Here is a 23876-nt window from a genome sequence, read left to right on the forward strand (position 1 = left end):
AGAACTTGTTCTCAACTTGCCTACCTAGTTAAACAAAGGTGAAATAAAATAAAATAAAATACAAATTGTAAACCGACTTCAGTGGGGCAAATGCTCACCTTTGATGGTCACTGGCACGCTGGAGAAGTGTGATTTTCACGGATGAATCCCGGGTTTCAACTGTACTGGGCAGATGGCAGTGTCCCATGGTGGCAGTGGGGTTATGGTAAGGGCAGGCATAATCTACAGACAATAAACACAATTGCATTTTATCGATGGCAATTTGAATGCAAAGAGATGCCGTGATGAGATCCTGAGGCCCATTGTCTTGCCATTCATCCGCTACCATCACCTCATGTTTTAGCATAATGCACGGCCCCATGTCGCAAGGACTGTACACAATTCCTGGAAGCGGAAAATGGCCCAGTTCTTCCATGACCTGCATACTCACCAGACGTGTCACCCATTGAACATGTTTGGGATGCTCTGGATCAACTTGTATGACAACGTGTTCCAGTTCCTGCCAATATCCAGCAACTTTGCATAGCCATAGAAGAGGAGTGGGACAACATTCCACAGGCCACGATCAACAGCCTGATTAACTCTGTGATGGAGATGTGTCGCGCTGCATGAGGCAAATGGTGGTCACACCAGACACTGACTGGTTTTCTGATCCACGCCCCCATCTTCTTTTTTAAGGTATCTGTGACCAACAGATGCATATCTGTACACCCAGTCATGTGAAATCCATAGATTAGGACCTAATTTATTTATTTATATTGGCTGATTTGAGCATGACAAATTGACGGACTCTTATTTTGAAATCAGTAAAGCAGGAAAAACGTATTTTGGCATGACATATCGTGGGAGTCTTATTTGGACGTGTGCTACATCCAGCTCAGAGTTACATCCTAATGGATGATGAATGAAACTCTGAGCGGGATGCTGGATGTAACTCTCAGCCTTAGGCTGGATTTTGGAGTATTACATCCTGACGGGTTGCATCACTGCCTGGTATGGCATCTGCTCCGCCTCCGACCGCAAGGCACTACAGAGGGTAGTGCGTACGGCCCAGCACATCACTGGGGCAAAGCTTCCTGCCATCCACGACCTCTATACCAGGCGGTGTGCTGAGGAAGGCTCTAAAAAATGTAAAAGACTCCAAAAAATGTCAAAGACTCCAGCCACGCTAGTCATAGACTTTTCTCTCTGCTACGCGGTCTAAGTCTAGGTCCAAGAGGCTTCTAAACAAATCAAATTTCAAATCAAACAGCTTCTATCCCCAAGCCATAAGACTGCTGAACATCTAATCAAATGGCTACCCAGACTATTTGCTTCCCCCCCCTTCATATTTTACGCAGCTGCTACTCTGTTATTATCTATACATAGTCACTTTAATAACTCTACCTACATAAACATATTACCTCAATTACCTCGACTAACAGGTGCCCCCGCACATTGACTCTGAACCGGCACCCCCTGTATATAGTCTCGCTATTGTTATTTTACAGCTGCTCTAATTATTTGTTACTTTGATTTGTTTTAGGTATTTTTCTTATAACAACAATCCTGGAGTTGTTCGCTGCTGTATGTAAACAAGAGCCGAATGTAGTCGACCTAGTGTTTGCGGTTCGTGCGAATTGCATCAGTATTGAAAATACAAAACGGATATACAAACGATATACAGACCAGCATACCAAAGATTTTAATTATATCTGTGAGCATACTAAAGTCGGGTTGATAACACCTTCCAATGGATATTTTGTATCAGATTACTACCTCTGACAGAGACAAAATCGGCGGACAACAGGTCAAGTTAGTTGAAATTAAGTTTGTTCAACAGTCTGACTTGTAATGGGACTGTTCGGCAATGCCGAGCCTACATGTTAGAGACTAGAGCGTAAGTATTTCACTCTCGGATTCTAAAGAGGCTATAATCTCACTAGACATCTGAATACGGACAGAAGAACGGAAAGGGTTCCATGCTTGCCGTTTCCTTCTCGGTGTCAGTCTCCTTCTCATTATCCATCCCTGTGCCAGTCTCCTTCTCATTATCCATCCCTGTGCCAGTCTCCTTCTCATTATCCATCCCTGTGCCAGTCTCCTTCTCATTATCCGTCCCTGTGCCAGTCTCCTCCTCATTATCCGTCCCTGTGCCAGTCTCCTTCTCATTATCCATCCCTGTGCCAGTCTCCTTCTCATTATCCATCCCTGTGTCAGTCTCCTTCTCATTATCCATCCCTGTGCCAGTCTCCTTCTCATTATCCATCCCTGTGCCAGTCTCCTTCTCATTATCCATCCCTGTGCCAGTCTCCTTCTCATTATCCATCCCTGTGCCAGTCTCCTTCTCATTATCCATCCCTGTGCCAATCTCCTTCTCATTATCCATCCCTGTGTCAGTCTCCTTCTCATTATCCATCCCTGTGTCAGTCTCCTTCTCATTATCCATCCCTGTGCCAGTCTCCTTCTCATTATCCATCCCTGTGTCAGTCTCCTTCTCATTATCCATCCCTGTGTCAGTCTCCTTCTCATTATCCATCCCGGTGCCAGTCTCCTTCTCATTATCCATCCCTGTGTCAGTCTCCTTCTCATTATCCATCCCTGTGTCAGTCTCCTTCTCATTATCCATCCCTGTGCCAGTCTCCTTCTCATTATCCATCCCTGTGCCAGTCTCCTTCTCATTATCCATCCCTGTGCCAGTCTCCTTCTCATTATCCATCCCTGTGCCAGTCTCCTCCTCATTATCCGTCCCTGTGCCAGTCTCCTTCTCATTATCCATCCCTGTGCCAGTCTCCTTCTCATTATCCGTCCCTGTGCCAGTCTCCTTCTCATTATCCATCCCTGTGTCAGTCTCCTTCTCATTATCCATCCCTGTGCCAGTCTCCTTCTCATTATCCATCCCTGTGCCAGTCTCCTTCTCATTATCCATCCCTGTGCCAGTCTCCTTCTCATTATCCATCCCTGTGTCAGTCTCCTTCTCATTATCCATCCCTGAGCCAGTCTCCTTCTCATTATCCATCCCTGTGCCAGTCTCCTTCTCATTATCCATCCCTGTGCCAGTCTCCTTCTCATTAGCCATCCCTGTGCCAGTCTCCTTCTCATTATCCATCCCTGTGCCAGTCTCCTCATTATCCATCCCTGTGCCAGTCTCCTCATTATCCATCCCTGTGCCAGTCTCCTCATTATCCATCCCTGTGCCAGTCTCCTTCTCATTATCCATCCCTGTGCCAGTCTCCTTCTCATTATCCATCCCTGTGCCAGTCTCCTCATTATCCATCCCTGTGCCAGTCTCCTCATTATCCATCCCTGTGCCAGTCTCCTCATTATCCATCCCTGTGCCAGTCTCCTTCTCATTATCCATCCCTGTGTCAGTCTCCTTCTCATTATCCATCCCTGTGCCAGTCTCCTTCTCATTATCCATCCCTGTGCCAGTCTCCTTCTCATTATCCATCCCTGTGCCAGTCTCCTTCTCATTATCCATCCCTGTGCCAGTCTCCTTCTCATTATCCATCCCTGTGCCAGTCTCCTTCTCATTATCCATCCCTGTGTCAGTCTCCTTCTCATTATCCATCCCTGTGCCAGTCTCCTTCTCATTATCCATCCCTGTGCCAGTCTCCTTCTCATTATCCATCCCTGTGCCATTCTCCTTCTCATTATCCATCCCTGTGTCAGTCTCCTTCTCATTATCCATCCCTGTGCCAGTCTCCTTCTCATTATCCATCCCTGTGCCAGTCTCCTTCTCATTATCCATCCCTGTGCCAGTCTCCTTCTCATTATCCATCCCTGTGCCAGTCTCCTTCTCATTATCCATCCCTGTGCCAGTCTTCTCATTATCCATCCCTGTGCCAGTCTTCTCATTATCCATCCCTGTGCCAGTCTCCTCATTATCCATCCCTGTGCCAGTCTCCTTCGTCAGGGGCTTCCTGTGCGGTTCATGGCTACACTCCATTTCCACACGAAGAGCAGCGTTGCTTTCTTCCATTATTTGACACACTTCTCGTACGACTGTTGCCGTTAACTAAAGTTTCCATAACGGAATCTACACGCGCACGAAAAACGACGAAGTTGGACATCTTTGTTATTATTTAGCTAGCAAACAAACTTTCCCGAGTAAAACCCTTTTGTGGTTAAACAATCTACTTCCGGAGACAGCTTACCGTAAACACTGAGATCACAGAGTTGTCTTTGCTGAGATAAAGCTAAATGTATTACTCTCATTCTCAAAGACATTACCTTTTTCAAATTTCTCATGAGTTGCTTTATTTCTTTTGAACTTTGACACAAGCATGTTCATTGTGACAAAATCTTAGTTTTGCCTGATTATTTTCAACACTTTGCGTCACAAATACTGTAGGAATTTATACAATAAAAAGTTGAACATTTTAGACAATAACAACCAACATGAACCAATATAACAATCTGCAGTCAAACGTTTAGTGTCACTTCTTTTTATAACATTTTTACAAAAGGCTCCAGAATACAAAATAACAGTCAAGGGAAAAAAAATAACAGGTAACAACCTTTAAGCCAGAGCAATCATACACATTCAATTTACAATCAATTCAGAAAACACAATCCCAAATCAACACAACACAACCTATAATTTCCGTGCATGAACTGTCTGGTGTCTTATCAGATTGCTCAGAAAGGAGAAGTTCTTCCCACACTGGGCGCAGTGGAACAGTTTCTCACCCGTATGAACACTCTGATGCACTTTTAAATTGCTGGAATGAGAGAACTGTTTCCCGCATTGAGCGCATCTGAAAGGTTTCTCCCCTGTGTGTACTCTCTGGTGCCGCTTCAGGCTGCACAGCTGGCTGAACTGCTTCCCACACAGGGCGCACTCGTACGGTTTCTCCCCTGTGTGAACCCTCTGGTGCATCTTGAGCTGGCACAGGTGAGGGTACTCCCTCCCACAGAAAGTGCACCTGTAGGACCTCGCCTCCACCTCCCTAGACCCTCTGTCCTGATGAGTCCCAGTCATGTCGCCAAGGTGGGTGTCGGGGGCGCTCCCAGGGAAATCCACCCAGGTGGGGTACTGCAGCTCCCTGGTTCCCTCGGCCAATGGAGCAGTGGCGGTGGTTGCGGGGTTCTGAAAGGTGCCGAGGCGGTTGTCGAAAGTGCCGTCCATGCCAATGGTGTAGAAGTGATTGTCAGGTGAGTTCTGTCTCGCTGCTGGCTGGACACCTGGGTGAGGATGATGATAAGTGTTACTTGAATGTCCTCCAAGAAGTATGGCATCTGCTTCAATATGTCCTCCTTGATGATGCCTGTGTTCCATGATGTCACCTTGTCTCCAGGACGAGGGCGTGCCATCCCCATTGTCAACAGGAAGGGGGTCAATAACTATGACCTCAGACATGACCTCTGAATCAACCTGGGAATACTCGTGTTCACCCCTCATCATCTGAGAAAGTGGGGGAATAGGGTTCACCTTTGTGAGAGGCGAGGGGCTTCCTGAGATCGCCTCGGCAGCATAACTAGAATAAGATGGCCGATCATTCGCTGTATCACTTCCTCTTCGCTTACGGGAGTTTACAGGCAGATCGGTTGTTCTCTCTGGGTTTAGGCTGCACTGCTGTTTAGCAGCAGGTCCTGGACCTGTGAGTTGGAACACCTGGCTCAGGCTCTCAGACTCTGGGTCTGACTTGAAAACAGTGTCTGATCTGTTGACAGTCAATATGCTGTGTTTGGTTCTGAGCTGCTCAGTGAGATCTGTTTGGTCCATGTCTAGAGAGGTCTGTGTGTTTGGGTCTGTCATTCTGTGGCCACTATCAGTGCCTGAAGAGACAACAAAAGCATGATGGTCATATGCAGTCAAATAACACAGAGGTTGTCAATCAGTATGTCATTTTTCATTACAGCAATCCATTCATCATTACCTGGCATCTCCCTCAGAGCCTCTTCTTTCTTCCATGGCTGGAGGTCTCTCTCCCCTTCCACAGTAGATTTGGCCTGAAAAGAGGAGGGAGGAATTAAGTAGGCAGACATGAGCTCTACAAAGCTCTCAAACAAATGCAGGTCTATTAGAACTCAGCTATTACTAGGCTATAATATTGATCAAATGGCTTGAATGAAGTTGCTAGTTTACTGACTCAACTCATGGACAAAGAACATCTGAAGATTCTCAAAACATATGAAACTAAAACTGGACCTCAATAATTCACTGTAATTTTGAAAGAAAAATGTCCTTTCCTTACCATGTATTTAGTTTCAATGTGAGAATACATATTTAGAGTCAAGAAGCACCATGCAATTATTTGAAAAATATTATTTATTGAGGGAATTACAGGATTTAATGAACAAACAGCAACAGCCATTGGTGAAATTGGTACCAAAGAACAGACAGTTTATCAGTCTCACAGTACAATTTCAGTATCTGCTATAACTTTAGTGTGAGGCACGCAGTATTATTAGAAGAACACAACCATGATCAACCTTAACAGTCAATGTGAGTGATGCTGTTGGCCTTAAAGAAGCCAAGAAAACGGAACAGTCTTTGTAGATAATGTAAATATGAACCACGTTGTATTGTAGACGTATGAGACCAGGGTAAACATCCTGCAGACATATGACTACGTCTGAACCAATGACGTTTGAATTCATGATATTGCTATAACAGTTTTTTTCAATAGGAATTTCTTGTTCTGTGTCAGTTAACAATGATGAAGCTTCTGATGTCTTTTCAGATTGCTGGAGTGGGAGAACCTGCGTCCGCACTGTGCACAACTGAAGGGCTTCTCCCCAGTGTGGACATTCAGGTGCATTTGTAGATGGCTGGCGCCCTCAAAGCTCTTCTCACAGAAGTTGCAGGCGAACCCTCGCTTCCTGGTGTGGATGACAGCGTGCTGCTGGAAGTCGCTCTCGTGGACAAACTTCTTGTGGCAAATCGGGAAACCGTACGGTCGTTCTACGGTACCGGGTCTAATATCTGTGGCGAGATTACTCAAATGACAGGAAGTTGTGGTGCTTGGTCTAAAATGGCTGACAGGAAGTGAGGGATGAGCTGGTTGTTGAACTCCTCTTCCTGGTATTTCAGAGTGTCTATGGAGGCTTGCCATCGAGCACCAACTATCTTTGTTGGTCTCACCTGCATTTCCTGTGTCAAGATGCATACCTGTATTTATCTCTGAGGTCCGGAAGCTGGGTGAAACCAATTGCGTTGTGTTCTCTTTCATCGAATCGTGGCAAATCATTGGTGCGTTTCTGTTAAACCCTCCCACTCCCTGCTTATTTCCAGTTCCATTGACCTGTGGTGTAGTAGCTGTACCCACCTGACCCCACTTGAAATCTCTATCTACCTGCTGCCCACTGGATACACTGCTCATTTCTATGTCTGAGCTAGTCTGTGTTTCTGGGCCCACTGGGCCACTCCCTAGGTCCATTACTTTAGTGTGAGCAGCAGAGGCGCCATCATCAGTCGCTACTACCTCTCTCCACACCTGGTTTAAAGAATCTCTTAGGAGATTGAGGTCCCTGTTCATGTCACACTTTGTGTCCAGACTCTGTCTCTCTGCTCTGGGTTCAAATCCTGTGTGTTGCTGGGGTCCCTGGTTCACAGTCCCTGTTTCTGATTGGAGGAGGATGGCGTCAGATCCACTGACCTCCATAGCGGTGTTGTTGTAGTTGTTGTTGCCTCTGGGGCCACTGAACTGGACGGCAGGGTCCTCTGTGGTGGCTGCAGTCAGTTGGGTGGTTAGCTCTCTGCTGCCCTCCACTGTTCTAACTGGGTGGCTGATCCTAGAGTCCTGGTCATCTGCTTCTCCCTCCACCTTGATGATGAGCAGGTCTGGATCCCCTTCCTCTGTCTCTGCTGACTGCTGATGGGGTTAAGTGGGAGAGATGAGTGAGTGAGACAGATCATACACTATCTACTGAATGGAGATATGGGCATGACATGGGATTTAGTGTAATTCATAGTAGTTGCCTTGTTGTTATTGTGTTATAATCAGTGGTATAGTGGAGGGTAAACTCCACCTTCTGTATTTTACACATGCCTTTACAAACCTTTGGTGCAAAAATGCATTGAAAGTATAGGGACTGTTACTTTACTCACTGTGTACGGCAATAAGAGTTTATCCACCTATGCTTTACCACTACATCACTAGTTATAATGTGCTGACATACCGGTCTATACAGACATAACCTCATCCCCAGGCGGAATTGTCTGGTGTCCAAGACTAAAACAGGCATGACTCTGTGACAGTCTAAAATAGGCTGTTAAAATTGGAACTTACCTCATCACTTGTAGCATCCATATGCTTTGATGGAGAGACATCCTCTTGGTCCACGTCTATGGGCTGTCTGTCTCTTGGTATGCTGCTGTTCCCAAAACTCCTGTTGGAAAGTCTGGCTCTGCTTTGCCAAGTAGGTCCTGGAAATAAAGGGGGAGGTTAATTTGACCCCATCCATCAATGGTGTTTTACAAAGAACAAAGCAAGCATAATATGTTAATGTCCGTGTGTAATGTGTCTGTAGAGCTAGAAGGATCCTAGCTGTGTTGACAGTACAAAGTAAGCATGATACATCCTCAAATCACATTTTATTGGTCATGTCACGTATACATATTTTGCAGATGTTATCACAGGGGTAGCGAAATGCTTGTGTTTCTAGCTCCATCAGGGCAGTAATACCTAGTGTAACACAGTGAAATGCTTGTGTTCCTAGTTCCAACTGGGCAGTAATACCTAGTGTAACACAGTGAAATGCTTGTGTTCCTAGCTCCATCAGGGCAGTAATACCTAGTGTAACACAGTGAAATGCTTGTGTTCCTAGCTCCATCAGGGCAGTAATACCTAGTGTAACACAGTGAAATGCTTGTGTTCCTAGTTCCATCAGGGCAGTAATACCTAGTGTAACACAGTGAAATGCTTGTGTTTCTAGCTCCATCAGGGCAGTAATACCTAGTGTAACACAGTGAAATGCTTGTGTTCCTAGTTCCATCAGGGCAGTAATACCTAGTGTAACACAGTGAAATGCTTGTGTTTCTAGCTCCATCAGGGCAGTAATACCTAGTGTAACACAGTGAAATGCTTGTGTTCCTAGCTCCATCAGGGCAGTAATACCTAGTGTAACACAGTGAAATGCTTGTGTTCCTAGTTCCAACTGGGCAGTAATACCTAGTGTAACACAGTGAAATGCTTGTGTTCCTAGCTCCATCAGGGCAGTAATACCTAGTGTAATACAGTGAAATGCTTGTGTTCCTAGTTCCATCAGGGCAGTAATATCTAACAATACAAAACAATACACACAGATCCAAAAAATAAAAAGAAAGGAATTAAGAAATATCAGAACGAGCAATGTCAGAGTCTGGAATAAATATATATGTATATGATGGTATATATAGACAGTATGGGCAGTATATGAATAGAAAAGGTGTGTACAGCAGTAGTTATATAGGATGAGCCTTGACTAGAATACATTACATACATATAAAGTGGGTAAAACAGTATGTAAACATTATTAAAGTGACCAGTGTTCAATGACTAGGGCAGCAGTCACTAAGGTGCAGGGTATAGTATTGGGTGGTAGCCGGGCTGGTAACAGTGACTAAAGTTCATGGCAGGGTACTGGGCGGAGGCAGTCTAGTGGGGACAGTCTGATGGCCTGGAGATAAAAGCCGTTTTTCAGTCTCTCGTTCCCTGCTTTGATGCACCTTCTAGATGGAAGCGGGGTGAACAGGACGTGGCTCGGGTGGCTGAGGTCCTTGTTTATGTTCATGGCCTTCCTGTGACACCGGTGCTGTAGATGTCCTGGAGGGCAGGCAAGGGTGCCCCCGGAAATACGTTGGGCTAACCGCACCACCCTCTAGAGAGCCCTGCGGTTGCAGACGGTGCAATAGCAGTACTGGGTGGTGATACAGTCCGAAAGGATGCTCTCAATGGTGCATCTGTAGGTTTATGAAGGTCTTTGGGGCCAAGCCAAATTTCTTCAGCCTCTTGAGGTGGATCTCAATAATACTGCTGGGCCCGAACTGTATTGACAGTACATAAATTATGGCTGTATTATACTTGATTTTAACTTTGTAAAACACAATTGATGGATGGGGTCAAATTGAAGATTCATGTTTTATTTTATATATTTCACCTTGATTTAACCAGGTAGGCTAGTTGAGAACAAGTTCTCATTTACAACTGCGACCTGGCCAAGATAAAGCAAAGCAGTTCGACACATACAACAACACAGAGTTACACATGGAATAAACAAAACATATAGTCAATAATACAGAAGAAAAACTCTGTATACAGCATGTGCAAATGAGGTAGGATAAGGGAGGTAAGGCAATAAATAGGCCATTGTGGTGAAGTTATTACAATATAGCAATTAAACACTGGAATGGTAGAATGTGCAGAAGATGAATGTGCAAGTAGAGATACTGGGGTGCAAAGGAGCAAGATAAATAAATAAATACAGTATGGGGATGATGTAGTTGGTTGGGCTATTTACAGATGGGCTATGTACAGGTGCAGTGATCTGTGAGCTGCTATGACAGCTGGTGCTTAAAGCTAGTGAGGGAGATATGAGTCTCCAGCTTCAGTGATTTTTGCAGTTCGTTCCAGTCATTGGCAGCAGAGAACTGGAAGGCAGCCAAAGGAAGAATTGGCTTTGGGGGTGACCAGTGAGATATACCTGCTCGAGCGCGTGCTACAGGTGGGTGCTGGTATGGTGACCAGTGAGCTCAGATAAAGCAGGGCTTTACCTAGCAGAGACTTGTAGATGACCTGGAGCCAGTGGGTTAGCCGACGAGTATGAAGCGAGGGCCAGCCAACGAGAGCGTACAGGTTTGCAGTGGTGGGTAGTATATGGGGCTTTGGTGACAAAATGAATGGCACTGTGATAGACTGCATCCAATTTGTTGAGTAGAGTGTTGGAGGCTCTTTTGTAAATGACATTGCCGAAGTCGAGGATTGGTAGGATGGTCAGTTTTACGAGGGTATGTTTGGCAGCATGAGTGAAGGATGCTTTGTTGCGAAATAGGAAGCAGATTCTAGACTTAATTTTGGATTGGAGATGCTTAATGTGAGTCTAGAAGGAGAGTTTACAGTGTAACCAGACACCTAGGTATTTGTAGTTGTCCACATATTCTAAGTCAGAACCGTCCAGGGTAGTGATGCAAGACGGGCGGGCAGGTGCAGGCAGCGTTCGGTTGAAGAGCATGCATTTAGTTTTACTTGCATTTAAGATCAGTTGGAGGCCACGGAAGGAGAGTTGTATGGCATTGAAGCTCGTCTGGAGGTTAGTTAATACAGTGTCCAAAGAAGGGCCACAGAATTGTGTCGTCTGCATAGAGGTGGATCAGAGAATCACCAGCAGAAAGAGCGACATCATTGATGTATACAGAAAAGAGAGTCGGCCTGAGAATTGAACCCTGTGGCACCCCCTTAGAGACTGCCAGAGGACCGGACAACAGGCCCTCCGATTTGACACACTGAACTCTATCTGAGAAGTAGTTAGTGAACCAGGCGAGGCAGTCATTTGAGAAACCAAGGCTGTTGAGTCTGCCAATAAGAATCTGGTGATTGACAGAGTCGAAAGCCTTAGCCAGGTCGATGAATACGGCTGCACAGTAATGTCTCTTATCGATGGCGGTTATGATATCGTTTAGGACCTTGAGCATGGCTGAGGTGCACCCATGACCAGCTCTGAAACCTGATTGCATAGCGGAGAAGGTACGGTGGGATTCGAAATGGTTGGTAATCTGTAATTTAATTTAAAATACATGCACATTGTCAAATTCATCATCATCACCAACCTGTCGTTGCAGTCTCTCGATTGTTGTGTCTGTTTAGCAGGCGTATTCCATGGAAGCGGTTGTGGACGGACCCCTCTGAAAACTTTGTTCTCTCAGATCGAAACTTCGCGATCTGAAGTTCCATCAATTTCATTTTCCTCCGGAGAAATTCGTTCTCCTTGTGGCTTTGGGTCATCTTCAGGTGTACAATCGCATAGCCATCGTCAACAACTTTGCAGATTTCGGCTACAGCAGCGTTAGCTAGCACCTCCATGATTGAGGCTATCTGCGCCTGGAACTCGACCACGGAACCCGACATTGTCCTCCAGAAGATTTTGGATCCTTTTCAATATGAAAACAGTCTTTGTGCTTTCTATATTATGAGTATGTACAGTTATCTAGCAAGCTATTAAAACAAATGCAATCATATCAGAAACTAAACATGGATAGATAGCTAGCAGATTATTTTTCCTGTTCCTCATCACAGTAATGTAATCATATGCTGGATTTGAAAGTACAACACCGCCACCTACTGTATAGGAGTGCTCCACAATAACAACAACGATGGAGCTCCGTAATAAACATGTTTTCTGGTGTAAACAATATTTCATGATTTTTCTAAAATCAAGCATTTAACTATTTCTGGTATTTCTAATAGAAATACACGACAAACAGTTCATTGTCTTAAAAGAAAGTAAATTACAACAGTATGACACACTAGCCTACTATACATGAATTCCATCAACATCTTTTCAGCCTATCAATCTGATAGTAAATCTAAAGTATATTGTTGACAGGCAAATGGAAATAATTTTGTAATTACTGTTCACCTATACACATAAGGATGTTTAAAATATTTACTTGTCATAACTTATACATCATCAATTCACTCTGGACCGAGCATCAAGCCAGTTGAACTGAAAACACAAGCACTACACATAGAGGGTAGCGTTCAATGTGGAAACCACTCAAACGGTTAAAAACACATAGACCTAGTTTTCATATGAAAACCCCAGTAGTGTGAAGCCGAGCCATTCCCCTTAAATCTAGGGCCAGGAGGTGTTCCCTGGTCTGGTCACGTGGTGAGGAAAAACTCCTGCCCCTGCCTTTCATTATGTCAGGTGGAGCAGTGTGAAGTTGTCCCTAGTTGCTGATCTTGGGTCAGTTTTAGATTTTTTCCCACTAATGGTTAACGTTTTCCATGTCTTTGGGGAACATGTTGGAGAGTAATCCTTGGGGATGAAAAGTGTCCTCCTGTCACTCAAAACGCAGAGCGAGGGAGAACTGTAGGGTTGAGGTCCAAGTTGCCAGATTTCAAAGGACACCTCGCAACTTGGACCTTGATCCTACAGTTTTCCCTTACTCTGCGTTTTGAGTGTCAGGGGGACACTTCTCTGTCTGTACAGACTCTATTCCCCCTCTTTGACAGTAGTATGGCCTGAAAGGAGGAGGGAATTAAGTAGACAGACATGAGCTCTACAAAGCTCTAAAACAAATGCAGGTCTATTATAACTCAGCTATTACTAGGCTATATCCTTGCAACATGGGGCCGTGCATTATCATGCTGAAACATGAGGTGATGGCGGCAGATGAATGGCATGACAATGGGCCTTACGATCTCGTCACAGTATCTCTGTGCATTAAAATTGTCATCGTTAAAATGCAATTGTTTTCGTTGTCTGTAGCTTATGCCTGCCCACACCATAACCCCACCGCTACCTGTCCGGCCGACCGGTCCAATATCTGTCCGCCCGACCGGTCCAATATCTGTCTGGCCGACCGGTCCAATATCTGTCCGCCCGACCGGTCCAATATCTGTCTGGCCGACCGGTCCAATATCTGTCCGCCCGACCGGTCCAATATCTGTCCGGCCGACCGGTCCAATATCTGTCCGGCCGACTGGTCCCTTCTGGTCAGAGGAGAAAGGAAGAGTCAGAGAGAAAGCGACAAAAGAACATCAACATGACCTTTCATGATGTGATGAGGAAGATAACCAAATTGTTGGTATGGCGCAACAACACTCGTGTAAATATTCCCCTTCGATGGAATTGTGAACCTTTCTGCAGATGAGTTCATATCATATCTAATTCAATACATTTGAATTTGTCTGTTCATAGAAAGTCAATTTTCTTTCTCTCAATTTTTTCATATACATAGGTCAGGATTGAGCTGGGCTGGACCAAGAGTGTAAAAGGTTACCGCTTGTGATTACATCACTGGTGAAAAGTCAGTGATAAAAATATATTCAGTTGACTTACATCCCACTGGGCAAAAACTGGTTGAATCAACTTCGTTTCCACGTCATTTCAACCCCCCAAAAATCAATGTGATGACATTGAATCAATGTGGAAAACTGATTGGATTTTCAAAAAGTCATCAATAAGGGATCATAACTATCACCTGGTCAGTCTATGTTATGGGAAAATAAAGTGTTCCTAATGTTTTGTACACTTAGTATATATATATGTAGGGTCAATATATATTTAGGGTCAAACTATACTGAGTCAAGAAGCACCATGGAATTCTTTGAAAAATATTATTTATTGAGGGAATTATAGGATTTAATGAACAAACAGCAACAGCCATTGGTGAAATTGGTACAAAAGAACAGACAGTTTTTCAGTCTCACAGTACATTTTCAGTATCTGCTATAACTTTAGTGTGAGGCACGCAGTATTATTAGAAGAACACAACCATGATCAACCTTAACAGTCAATGTGAGTGATGCTGTTGGCCTTAAAGAAGCCAAGAAAACGTAACAGTCTTTGTAGATAATGTAAATATGAACCACGTTGTATTGTAGACGTATGAGACCAGGGTAAACATCCTGCAGACATACGACTACGTTAGAACCAATGACGTTTGAACTCATGATATTGCTATAACAGTTGTTTTCAATAGTGTTAGGTTCTAATTCTCAGAGTAAACAACTCAACAGACACTATGAAAGCTTAACCAAGTTTATTCTCCTAGAGGATCAATACAGCTGCATTAGACAAAAAAAATTTCCACCAACACAAGTATATATACTCCAATTTAGATGCACTCCTCCTTCTCTCCAATCCTTACATCTGTTATGGTTCGACAGGAAGACGAAGTGATGGGGTAATTAACCATTGTTTCTCCCTTAAGGGGATCTGACCTGACCTCAACCCCCTTGATGCCTAATCCAAAGCTCTCTCCCCTTATCAATGCCTGCCACATGTGATCGCTTCCCTGCCCAACTCACGGCTGTCATGGTGCCTGGTACCAGACTGTGTCTCTTCTCCTCCCAGAGGATCCCTCCCATAGGATCCCTGATGGCTAACAATAGCATATCCTGACACAATGTAAACGTTATACATTACCCTCTCTCCCTCAGTGACATGAATAAGTATATTTCATATTCTCAGAACCCAACAATAGGAATCTCCTGCTTCTGTGTCAGTTTTCAATGATGAAGCTTCTGATGTCTATTCAGATTGCTGGATTGGGAGAACCTGCGCCCGCACTGTGCACAACTGAAGGGCTTCTCCCCAGTGTGGACGTTCTGGTGCACTTGGAGCTTGCTGGGGGACACAAAGCTCTTCTCACACAAGGTGCAGGCGAACACCCGCTTTCTGGTGTGGACGACGACGTGCTGCCGCAAGTCGCTCTCGTGAACAAACTTCTTATGGCAGCTCGGGCAACCGTACCGTCGTTCTATGGTGCCAGGTCTAATGTGATTAGCAAGATTACTTGAGTAAGGGGAAGTTGTGGCGCTTGGTCTAAAATGGCCGACAGGAAGTGAGGTATGAGCTGGTTGTTGAGCTCTTCTTCCTGGTATTTCAGAGTGTCTATGGAGGCTTGCCAATGAGCTCAAACTAGCTTTGTTGGCCTCACCTGTATTTCCTGCGTCAAGACGGGTGCTTGTATTTATCTCTGCGGGACGGAATCCGGGTGAAACCAATTGCATGTTGCCTCTCATCGATTCGTGGTGTACAGGGTGAATCGTTGGTGCGGTTCTGTTAAACCCTCCCACTCCCTGCTTATTTCCAGTCCCATTGACCTGTGGTGTAGTAGCTGTACCCACCTGACCCCACTCAAAATCTCTATCTACCTGCTGCCCACTGGATACAGAGTCAATCACTATCACATGTTCTGATGAGGACTGGAACGACTTGGGGGTAAACCCGAGGACGGCGTCAGATCCACTGACCTCCATAGCGTTGTTGTTGCCTTTGGGGCCACTGAACTGGAAGGCGGGGTCCTCTGTGGTGGCTGCAGCCAGTTGGGAGGTTAGCTCTCTGCTGCCCTCCACTGTTCTAACTGGGTGGCTGATCCTAGAGTCCTGGTCATCTGCTTCTCCCTCCACCTTGATGATGAGCAGGTCTGGTTCCCCTTCCTCTGTCTCTGCTGACTGCTGATGGGGTTAAGTGGGAGAGATGAGTGAGTGAGACAGATCATACACTATCTACTGAATGGAGATATGGTCATGACATGGGATTTAGTGAAATTCATAGTAGTTGCCTTGTTGTTATTGTGTTATAATCAGTGGTGTAGTGGAGGGTAAACTCCACCTTCTGTATTTTGTGCAAAAGCCTTCATAAAGACATTGGGTAGAAGTGAAATAATACACCAATACAAATATAATTGAACATATGCAGTGCATTCGGAAAGTATTCAGACCCCTTGACTTTTTCCACATTTTATTACGTTACAGCCTTATTCTAAAACGGATTAAATTGTTTTTTTCCCCCTTATCAATCTACACACAATACCCCATAATGACAAAACAAAACCAGGTTTTAGAGATTTTTACCCCAAAATCTTTTATGAAATATCACATTTACATAAGTATTCAGACCCTTTACTCAGTACTTTGTTGAAGCACCTTTACCAGCGATCACAGCATTGAGTCTTCTTGGGTATGACGCTACAAGCTTGGCACACCTGTATTTGGGGAGTTTCTTTCATTCTTCTCTGCAAATCCTCTCAAGCTGTCAGGTTGGATGGGGAGCATCACTGCACAACTATTTTCAGGTCTCTCCAGAGATGTTCGATCGGGTTCAAGTCTGGGCTCTGACTGTGCCACTCAAGGATATTCAGAGACTTGTCCCAAAGACACTCCTGCGTTGTCTTGGCTGTGTGCTTAGGGTAGTTGTCCTGTTGGAAGGTGAACCTTCGCCCCAGTCTGAGGTCCTGAGCGCTCTGAAGCAGATTTTCATCAAGGATCTCTCTGTACTTTGCTCCATTCATCTTTCCCTCAATCCTGACTAGTCTCCCCAGTGCCGCTGAAAAACATCCCCACAGCATGATGCTGCCACCACTATGCTTCACCGTAGGGATGGTGCCAGGTTTCCTCCAGACGTGACGCTTGGCATAAAGTCCATAGAGTTCAATCTTGGTTTCATCAGATGAGAGAAAATTGGTTCTTGTGTTCTGAGAGTCCTTTAGGTGCCTTTTGGCAAACTCCAAGCGGGCTGTCATGTGCCTTTTACTGAGGAGTGGCTTCCGTCTGGCCACTCTATCATAAAGGCCTGATTGGTGGAGTGCTGCAGAGATGGTTGTCCTTCTGCAAGGTTCTCCCATCTCTAAAGAGGAACTCTGGAGCTCTGTCAGAGTGACTATCGGGTTCTTGGTCACCTCCCTGACCAAGGCCTTTCTCCCCCGATTGCTCAGTTTGGCCGGGCAGCCAGCTTTAGGAAGAGTCTTGGTGGTTCCAAACTTCTTCCATTTAAGGTGTATGTAAACTTCCGACTTCAACTGTATGTAAACAAGGTATTTTGTTTTTTTAATTTGTATTACATTTGAAAAAATTCTAAAAACAAGTTTTCGCCTTGTCATTATGGGGTATTGTGTGTAGATTGATGAGGGGGGAAAACTATTTATTTCATTTTAGAATAAGGGAGTAACGTAACAAAATGATAAAAGAAAAGGGGTCTGAATACCATCCGAATGCATTGCATCTTAAAACTCTTAAGGATCTGACCCTTTTTAAATTTTTCGTCTAAAATGTCATACCCAAATCTAACTGCCTGGTGCTCAGGCCCTGAAGCAAGGATATGCATATAATTGATACCATTTGAAAGGAAACACTTTGAAGTTTGTGGAAATGTGAAATGAATGTAGGAGAATTTAACACATTAGATATGGTAAAAAATAATACAAACAATTATTTTGTTCCATCATCTTTGAAATGCAAGAGAAAGGCCATAATATCATATTTTTTGTTTTGGCGCAATTTAGATTTTGTTCCCTAGATGGAAGCAGTGTGTGTGCAAAGTTTCAGATTGATCCAGTGAAGCATTACAATACCGGACAATATTTTGTATCAAGTCTGCCCAAATGTGCCGATTTGGTCAACTGATACATTTTCAAGTACATAACTATAGAGAACATACAAAAATTATATGGTAATAAAAATGTTACGTTTACACACTACCAGGAATGTCATACATCATGGATCATTAGCGTATATACTAACTTTCACACATCTAGATGGCTGGGCGGGGTGGGTGTGGAGCCAGAGACAGCAGGGCTTCAAACTGTAGAACCCAGTTCCCACATTTGAATATAAAAATGGATTTTATCAAACAAAACTATGCTACATTTTATCTCTGGGACCCTCAGGATGACAAATCAGAGCAATATTACTGAATGTAAGTACATTATTTACCTTCAGATGTGAATGTATCAAACCAGTTGCCGTGATAGCTGTGATAGCTACTGTAAATTGGACATGCAGTTAGATTAACAAGAATGTAAGCTTTCAGCCCATTTAAGACATGTCTATGTCCTTGAAAGTTAGCTGTTACTTACAACTGTCATGCTAATTACATTAGCTCAACCGTCTGGGTATAGGGACACCGATCCCGTAGAGATTAAAATACCATCTTTTCATGAATTTGATTATATACTCTTGAATCACATTCAAAAACAGCAAGGCTCATGATCCAGGAACTGGATCATAAAGCTAATCCATAGCTTTTTTTTCCATAGAAATCTCTTGCTTCTATGTCTAGGGCTGGCACAATTACCGTATAACCCTGTAACCGATGGCTATGGATGAAGACTGTCATGAAAATGTAATAAACCATTTAAAAACTAAATATATTATTTATTTTTTTTATTTTGTGGATCGAACAGCTGACAGAAAACGGGACGACCGGGTATTTGTGAGGTTGAGTCAATTTCTGCCATAGAATTAGGAATTAGAATACATGAAAGGTCTTATAACAGTATAAAAGGTCAGCCATTTTGTTCAGGGAGTTGGTCAACCATGCTCAGCCAGTGCGCTGCGATAAGATGTTGTGTAAAACAATGAATTTGAAGATTATCTGCGCAGTATGTTTATTAGCTAGCCAGCGAGTTTAAGTGGAATGATTTCCAATAATTGTTGAAATTAACTGCCAATATGCCAACATTCCATACAAACAGTGCAGTCAATCCACAGCCATACACTGGCTGAAATCAGTTGATGATAGGTCTTATATAAGTTGTAAATGCAATAAGTACTGATATTGTATCATATTATAACATTCACAGCTTTCCAAGAAAACAAACATTGAGACATTTTTGGTCTGTTTATATTTTAGAGGCTATTTAAACAGAAAGTGTATAAAACCTGTATAAACTGTATTTAGAATTACATGACAATATTTTAGGATAACAATCATTATATTTCTGATATCACATGCCTTACTTTTATTTTTCATAAGTAAAAGCAGGAAATGCATCACCTCTGCCTCTACTGCCATTAGTTCCAATTAGACCGGCTTGGATTTCTCCCTGACCACAATGGCTGCCATTCTCACTCCATTCTAGAACTGAGTGTTTATGACATAGCCCCTCTAGTATTTAATAGGATCTCCATGGTTTCTGCTGTAACATGGACTCCCCAACTTGATGAAACGTTGTTGCTACTTGCTGTAACAAGTCAGGAGTGGAGAAGACAAAATGTGCGTTTTTTGCTATTCAAACGGTTATAACGGTGACCACAGTCAATTGGCTGACCAATTACCATCCAAAATTCCTTGACCGTCACCACCCTATTTGTGTCACTTCTCAATGATGAAGCTTCTGATGTCTTTTCAGATTGCTGGAGTGGGAGAACCTGCGCCCGCAATGTGCACAACTGAAGGGCTTCTCCCCAGTGTGGACGTTCTGGTGCACTTGGAGCTTGCTGGGGGACACAAAGCTCTTCTCACACAACGTGCAGATGAACGCCCGCTTTCTGGTGTGGCTCACCATGTGATGCCGTAAGTAGCTCTCGTGGAGAAACTTTTTATGTCAACTCGGGCAATCGTACTGTCGTTCTACGGTGCCAGGTCTAAAGTGTGTGGCGAAATTACTGGAGTGAGAGAAAGTTGTGGCGCTTGGTCTAAAATAGCCGTCAGGAAGTGAAGCAGGAACTGGTTGTTGAACTCCTCTTCCTGGTATTTCAGAGTGTCTATGGAGTCTTGCCAACGAGCACCAACTAGCTTTGTTGGCCTCACCCGCATTTCCTGTGCCAGGCCTGCGTGTATTTATCTCTGAGGGCCGGAAGCTGGGTGAAACCAATAGCGTTGTGTTGTCTCTCATTGAATCGGGGTGAATCATTGGTGAGTTTCTGTTAAACACTCCCACTCCCTGCTTATTTCCAGTCCCATTGATCTGTGGTGTAGTAGCTGTACCCACCTGACCCCACTCGAAATCTCTATCTACCTGCTGCCCACTGGATACAGAGTCAATCACTATTACATGTTCTGATGGGGAATGGAACGACTTGGGGGAAAACCTGTGGTTTTCTAACCCTACACTTCTCATTTCTATGTCTGAGCTAGTCTGTGTTTCTGGGCCCACTGGGCCACTCCCTAGGTCCATTACTTTAGTGTGAGCAGCAGAGGCACCATCATCAGTCGCTACTACTTCTCTCCACACCTGGTTTAAAGAATCTCTTAGGAGATTGAGGCCCCCGTTCATGTCACACTTTGTGTCCAGACTCTGTCTCTCTGCTCTGGGTTCAAATCCTGTGTACTGCTGGGATCCCTGGTTCACAGTCCCTGTTTCTGATTGGAGGAGAACGGCATCAGATCCACTGACCTCCATAGCTGTGTTGATGTGGTTGCCTCTGGGCTGGAAGGCAGGGTCTATAGCCGTTTGGGTGGTTAGCTCTCTGCTGCCCTCCACTGTTCTAGTTGGGTGGCTGATCCTAGAGTCCTGGTCATCTGCTTCCCCCTCATCCTTGATGGTGAGCAGGTGTGGTTCCCCTTCCTCTGTCTCTGCTGACTGCTGATGGGGTTAAGTGGGAGAGACGAGTGAGTGAGACAGATCATACACCATCTACTGAATGGAGATATGGGCATGACATGGGATTTAGTGTAATTCATAGTAGTTGCCTTGTTGTTATTGTGTTATAATCAGTGGTATAGTGGAGGGTAAACTCCACCTTCTGTATTTTACACATGCCTTTACAAACCTTTGGTGCAAAAATGCATTGAAAGTATAGGGAGTGTTACTTTACTCACTGTGTATGGCGATCATCGTTTACCAACCATATTCTTTTACCACTACATCACTAGTTATAATGTGCTGACATACACGTCTATACAGACATAACCTCATCACCAGGCAGAAGGAAGTGTCTGGTGCGTGAGACTAAAACAGGCATGACTCTGTGACAGTCTAAAATCGGAACTTACCTCATCACTTGTAGCATCCATATGCTTTGATGGAGAGACATCCTCTTGGTCCACGTCTATGGGCTGTCTGTCTCTTGGTATGCTGCTGTTCCCAAAACTCCTGTTGGAAAGTCTGTTTCTGCTTTGCCAAGTAGGTCCTGGAAATAAAGGGGGGGTTAATTTGACACCATCCATCAATGGTGTTTTACAAAGTACAAAGCAAGCATAATACCTTCATGATGTACAGTACCGTTCAAAAGTTTGGGGTATCTTAGAAATGTCTTGTTTTTGAAAGAAAAGCACATTTTTTGTCCATTAAAATAACATCAAATTGATCAGAAATACAGTGTAGACATTGTTAATGTTGTAAATGACTATTGTAGCTGGAAATGGCAGATTGTTTATGGAATATCTACATAGGCGTACAGAGGCCCATTATCAGCAATCATCACTCCTGTGTTCCAATGCCACGTTGTGTTAGCTAATCCAAGTTTATCATTTTAAATGTCTAATTGATCATTAGAAAACCCTTTTGCAATTACAGTTGAAGTCAGAAGTTTACATACACTTAGGTTGGAGTCATTAAAACTCATTTTCAACCACTCCACAAATTTCTTGTTCGCAAACTATAGTTTTGGCAAGTCGGTTAGGACATCTATTTTGTGCATGACAAGTAATTTTTACAACAATTGTTTACAGACAGATTATTTCACTTATAATTCACTGTATCATAATTCCAGTGGGTCAGAAGTTTACCTACCTTAAGTTGACTGTGACTTTAAACAGCGTGGAAAATTCCAGAAAATGATGTCATGGCTTTAGAAGCTTCTGATAGGCTAATTGATATTATGTGAGTCAATTGGAGGTGTACCTGTGGATATATTTCAAGGCCTACCTTCAAACTCAATGCCTCTTTGCTTGACATCATGGGAAAATCAAAAGAATTCAGCCAAGACCTCAGAAAAACAATTGTAGACCTCCCCAAGTCTGATTCATCCTTGGGAGCAATTTCCAAATGCATGAAGGTACCACATTCATCTGTACAAGCAATAGTATGCAAGTATAAACACCATGGGACCACGCAGCCGTCATACCACTCAGGAAGGAGACGCGTTCTGTCTCCTAGAGATGAGAGCACTTTGGTGCGAAAAGTGCAAATCAATCCCAGAACAACAGCAAAAACCTTGTGAAGATGCTGGAGGAAACAGGTACAAAAGTATCTATATCCACAGTAAAACGAGTCCTATATTGACATAACCCGAAAGGCCGCTCAGCAAGGAAGAAGCCATTGCTCCAAAACCGAAATGTTTGACCCAAGTTAAATAATTTTAAAGGCAATGCTACCAAATACTAATTGAGTGTATGTAAACTTCTGGCACATTGGGAATGTGATGAAAGAAATAAAAGCAGAAATAAATCATTCTCTCCACTATTATTCTGACATTTCACATTCTTAAAATAAAGTGGTGATCCTAACTGACCTAAGAGGCCAAATTTTTACTAGGATTAAATGTCAGGAATTGTGAAAAACTGAGTTTAAATGTAGTTGGCTAAGGTGTATGTAAACTTCCGACTTCAACTGTATGTTAGCACAGCTGAAAACTGTTGTTCTAATTAAAGAAACAATAAAACTGGCATTCTTTAGACTAGTTGAGTATCTGGAGAATCAGCATTTGTGGGTTCGATTACAGGCTCAAAATAGCCAGAAACAAAGACCTTTCTTCTGACTCATTACCTGACTATCTACATATCAGGGATTACCATTCAGTTATATATTTGAAACCCAACCTATGCTTAATCCACTAAAATATGTCACATTCAACGTAAAAGGTCTTAACAGCCCGATTAAGAGGAAAAGAGTCTATACATACCTTAAGAAATTAAAGGCTGACATTGTGTTTTTACAAGAAACACATATCACAGCCAGTGAACACAAGAAACTAAAGAGGGAATGGGTAGGACAAGTTTTTGCGTCCTCTTTTAACTCCAAAGGAAGAGGAACTGCAATTTTGATAAGTAGACACATCCCCTTCTGCGTCAACAATTCAATTCTTACCTTCTAATAAATCTCCTGGGGAGGATGGCTTCCCTCCAGAGTTCTATAAAGAATCTAAGGAGCTGTTGGTCCCCTACCTTATGGAGGTACTTAAAAAACAGGGAGGACAACTGCTTTCCAGAGTCTTTCTCTCAAGCAGTGATTACTGTAATCCACAAGAAAGGGAAAAACCTGCTAAAGTGCGCCTCCTATAGACCAACCCCTCTCCTTAACACAGATTGTAAACTGGTCACCAATCTCTCTCCTTAACACAGATTGTAAACTGGTCACCAATCTCTCTCCTTAACACAGATTGTAAACTGGCCACCAATCTCTCTCCTTAACACAGATTGTAAACTGGTCACCATACCATCAAGCATCAGTTTCCTTTTACATGGTCGCCTATGGGCTTCACATATTTTAGCATAATGGCGGATGGTAACCTGAACAACCTCTCTATAAACTCAATCTGGCCGGTTTGTTGCAAAAGGTGGAGGGTGACCAGTGTAAA

General features: G+C 43.6%; 1 protein-coding gene across 6 annotated transcripts in view; it reads right to left on the reverse strand.

The window, feature by feature from the left end:
* Positions 1-4213: 4213 nt before the first annotated feature.
* The window catches only part of LOC115191660 (uncharacterized), a 30816-nt gene continuing 11153 nt past the window's right edge, over positions 4214-23876 (reverse strand). The window contains exons 2-9 of one of the 6 annotated variants that reach the window (XM_029749470.1): positions 21352-21488; positions 20753-20938; positions 15888-16091; positions 13430-13619; positions 8217-8353; positions 7584-7799; positions 5862-5934; positions 4214-5760 (exon numbers count right to left, since the gene is read on the reverse strand). In XM_029749470.1, coding sequence (XP_029605330.1) covers positions 4577-5760; positions 5862-5934; positions 7584-7799; positions 8217-8353; positions 13430-13619; positions 15888-16091; positions 20753-20938; positions 21352-21488 — 2327 coding nt within the window. In that variant the 3' untranslated portion in view covers positions 4214-4576. Of the gene's footprint in view, positions 5761-5861; positions 5935-7583; positions 7800-8216; positions 8354-13429; positions 13620-15887; positions 16092-20752; positions 20942-21351; positions 21489-23876 lie in introns of all 6 variants that reach the window. The other 5 variants (XM_029749469.1, XM_029749471.1, XM_029749472.1 and 2 more) reach the window with 5 other exon arrangements.

Source organism: Salmo trutta, chromosome 4, assembly GCF_901001165.1.
Source record: "Salmo trutta chromosome 4, fSalTru1.1, whole genome shotgun sequence".
Classification (NCBI taxonomy): domain Eukaryota; kingdom Metazoa; phylum Chordata; class Actinopteri; order Salmoniformes; family Salmonidae; genus Salmo; species Salmo trutta.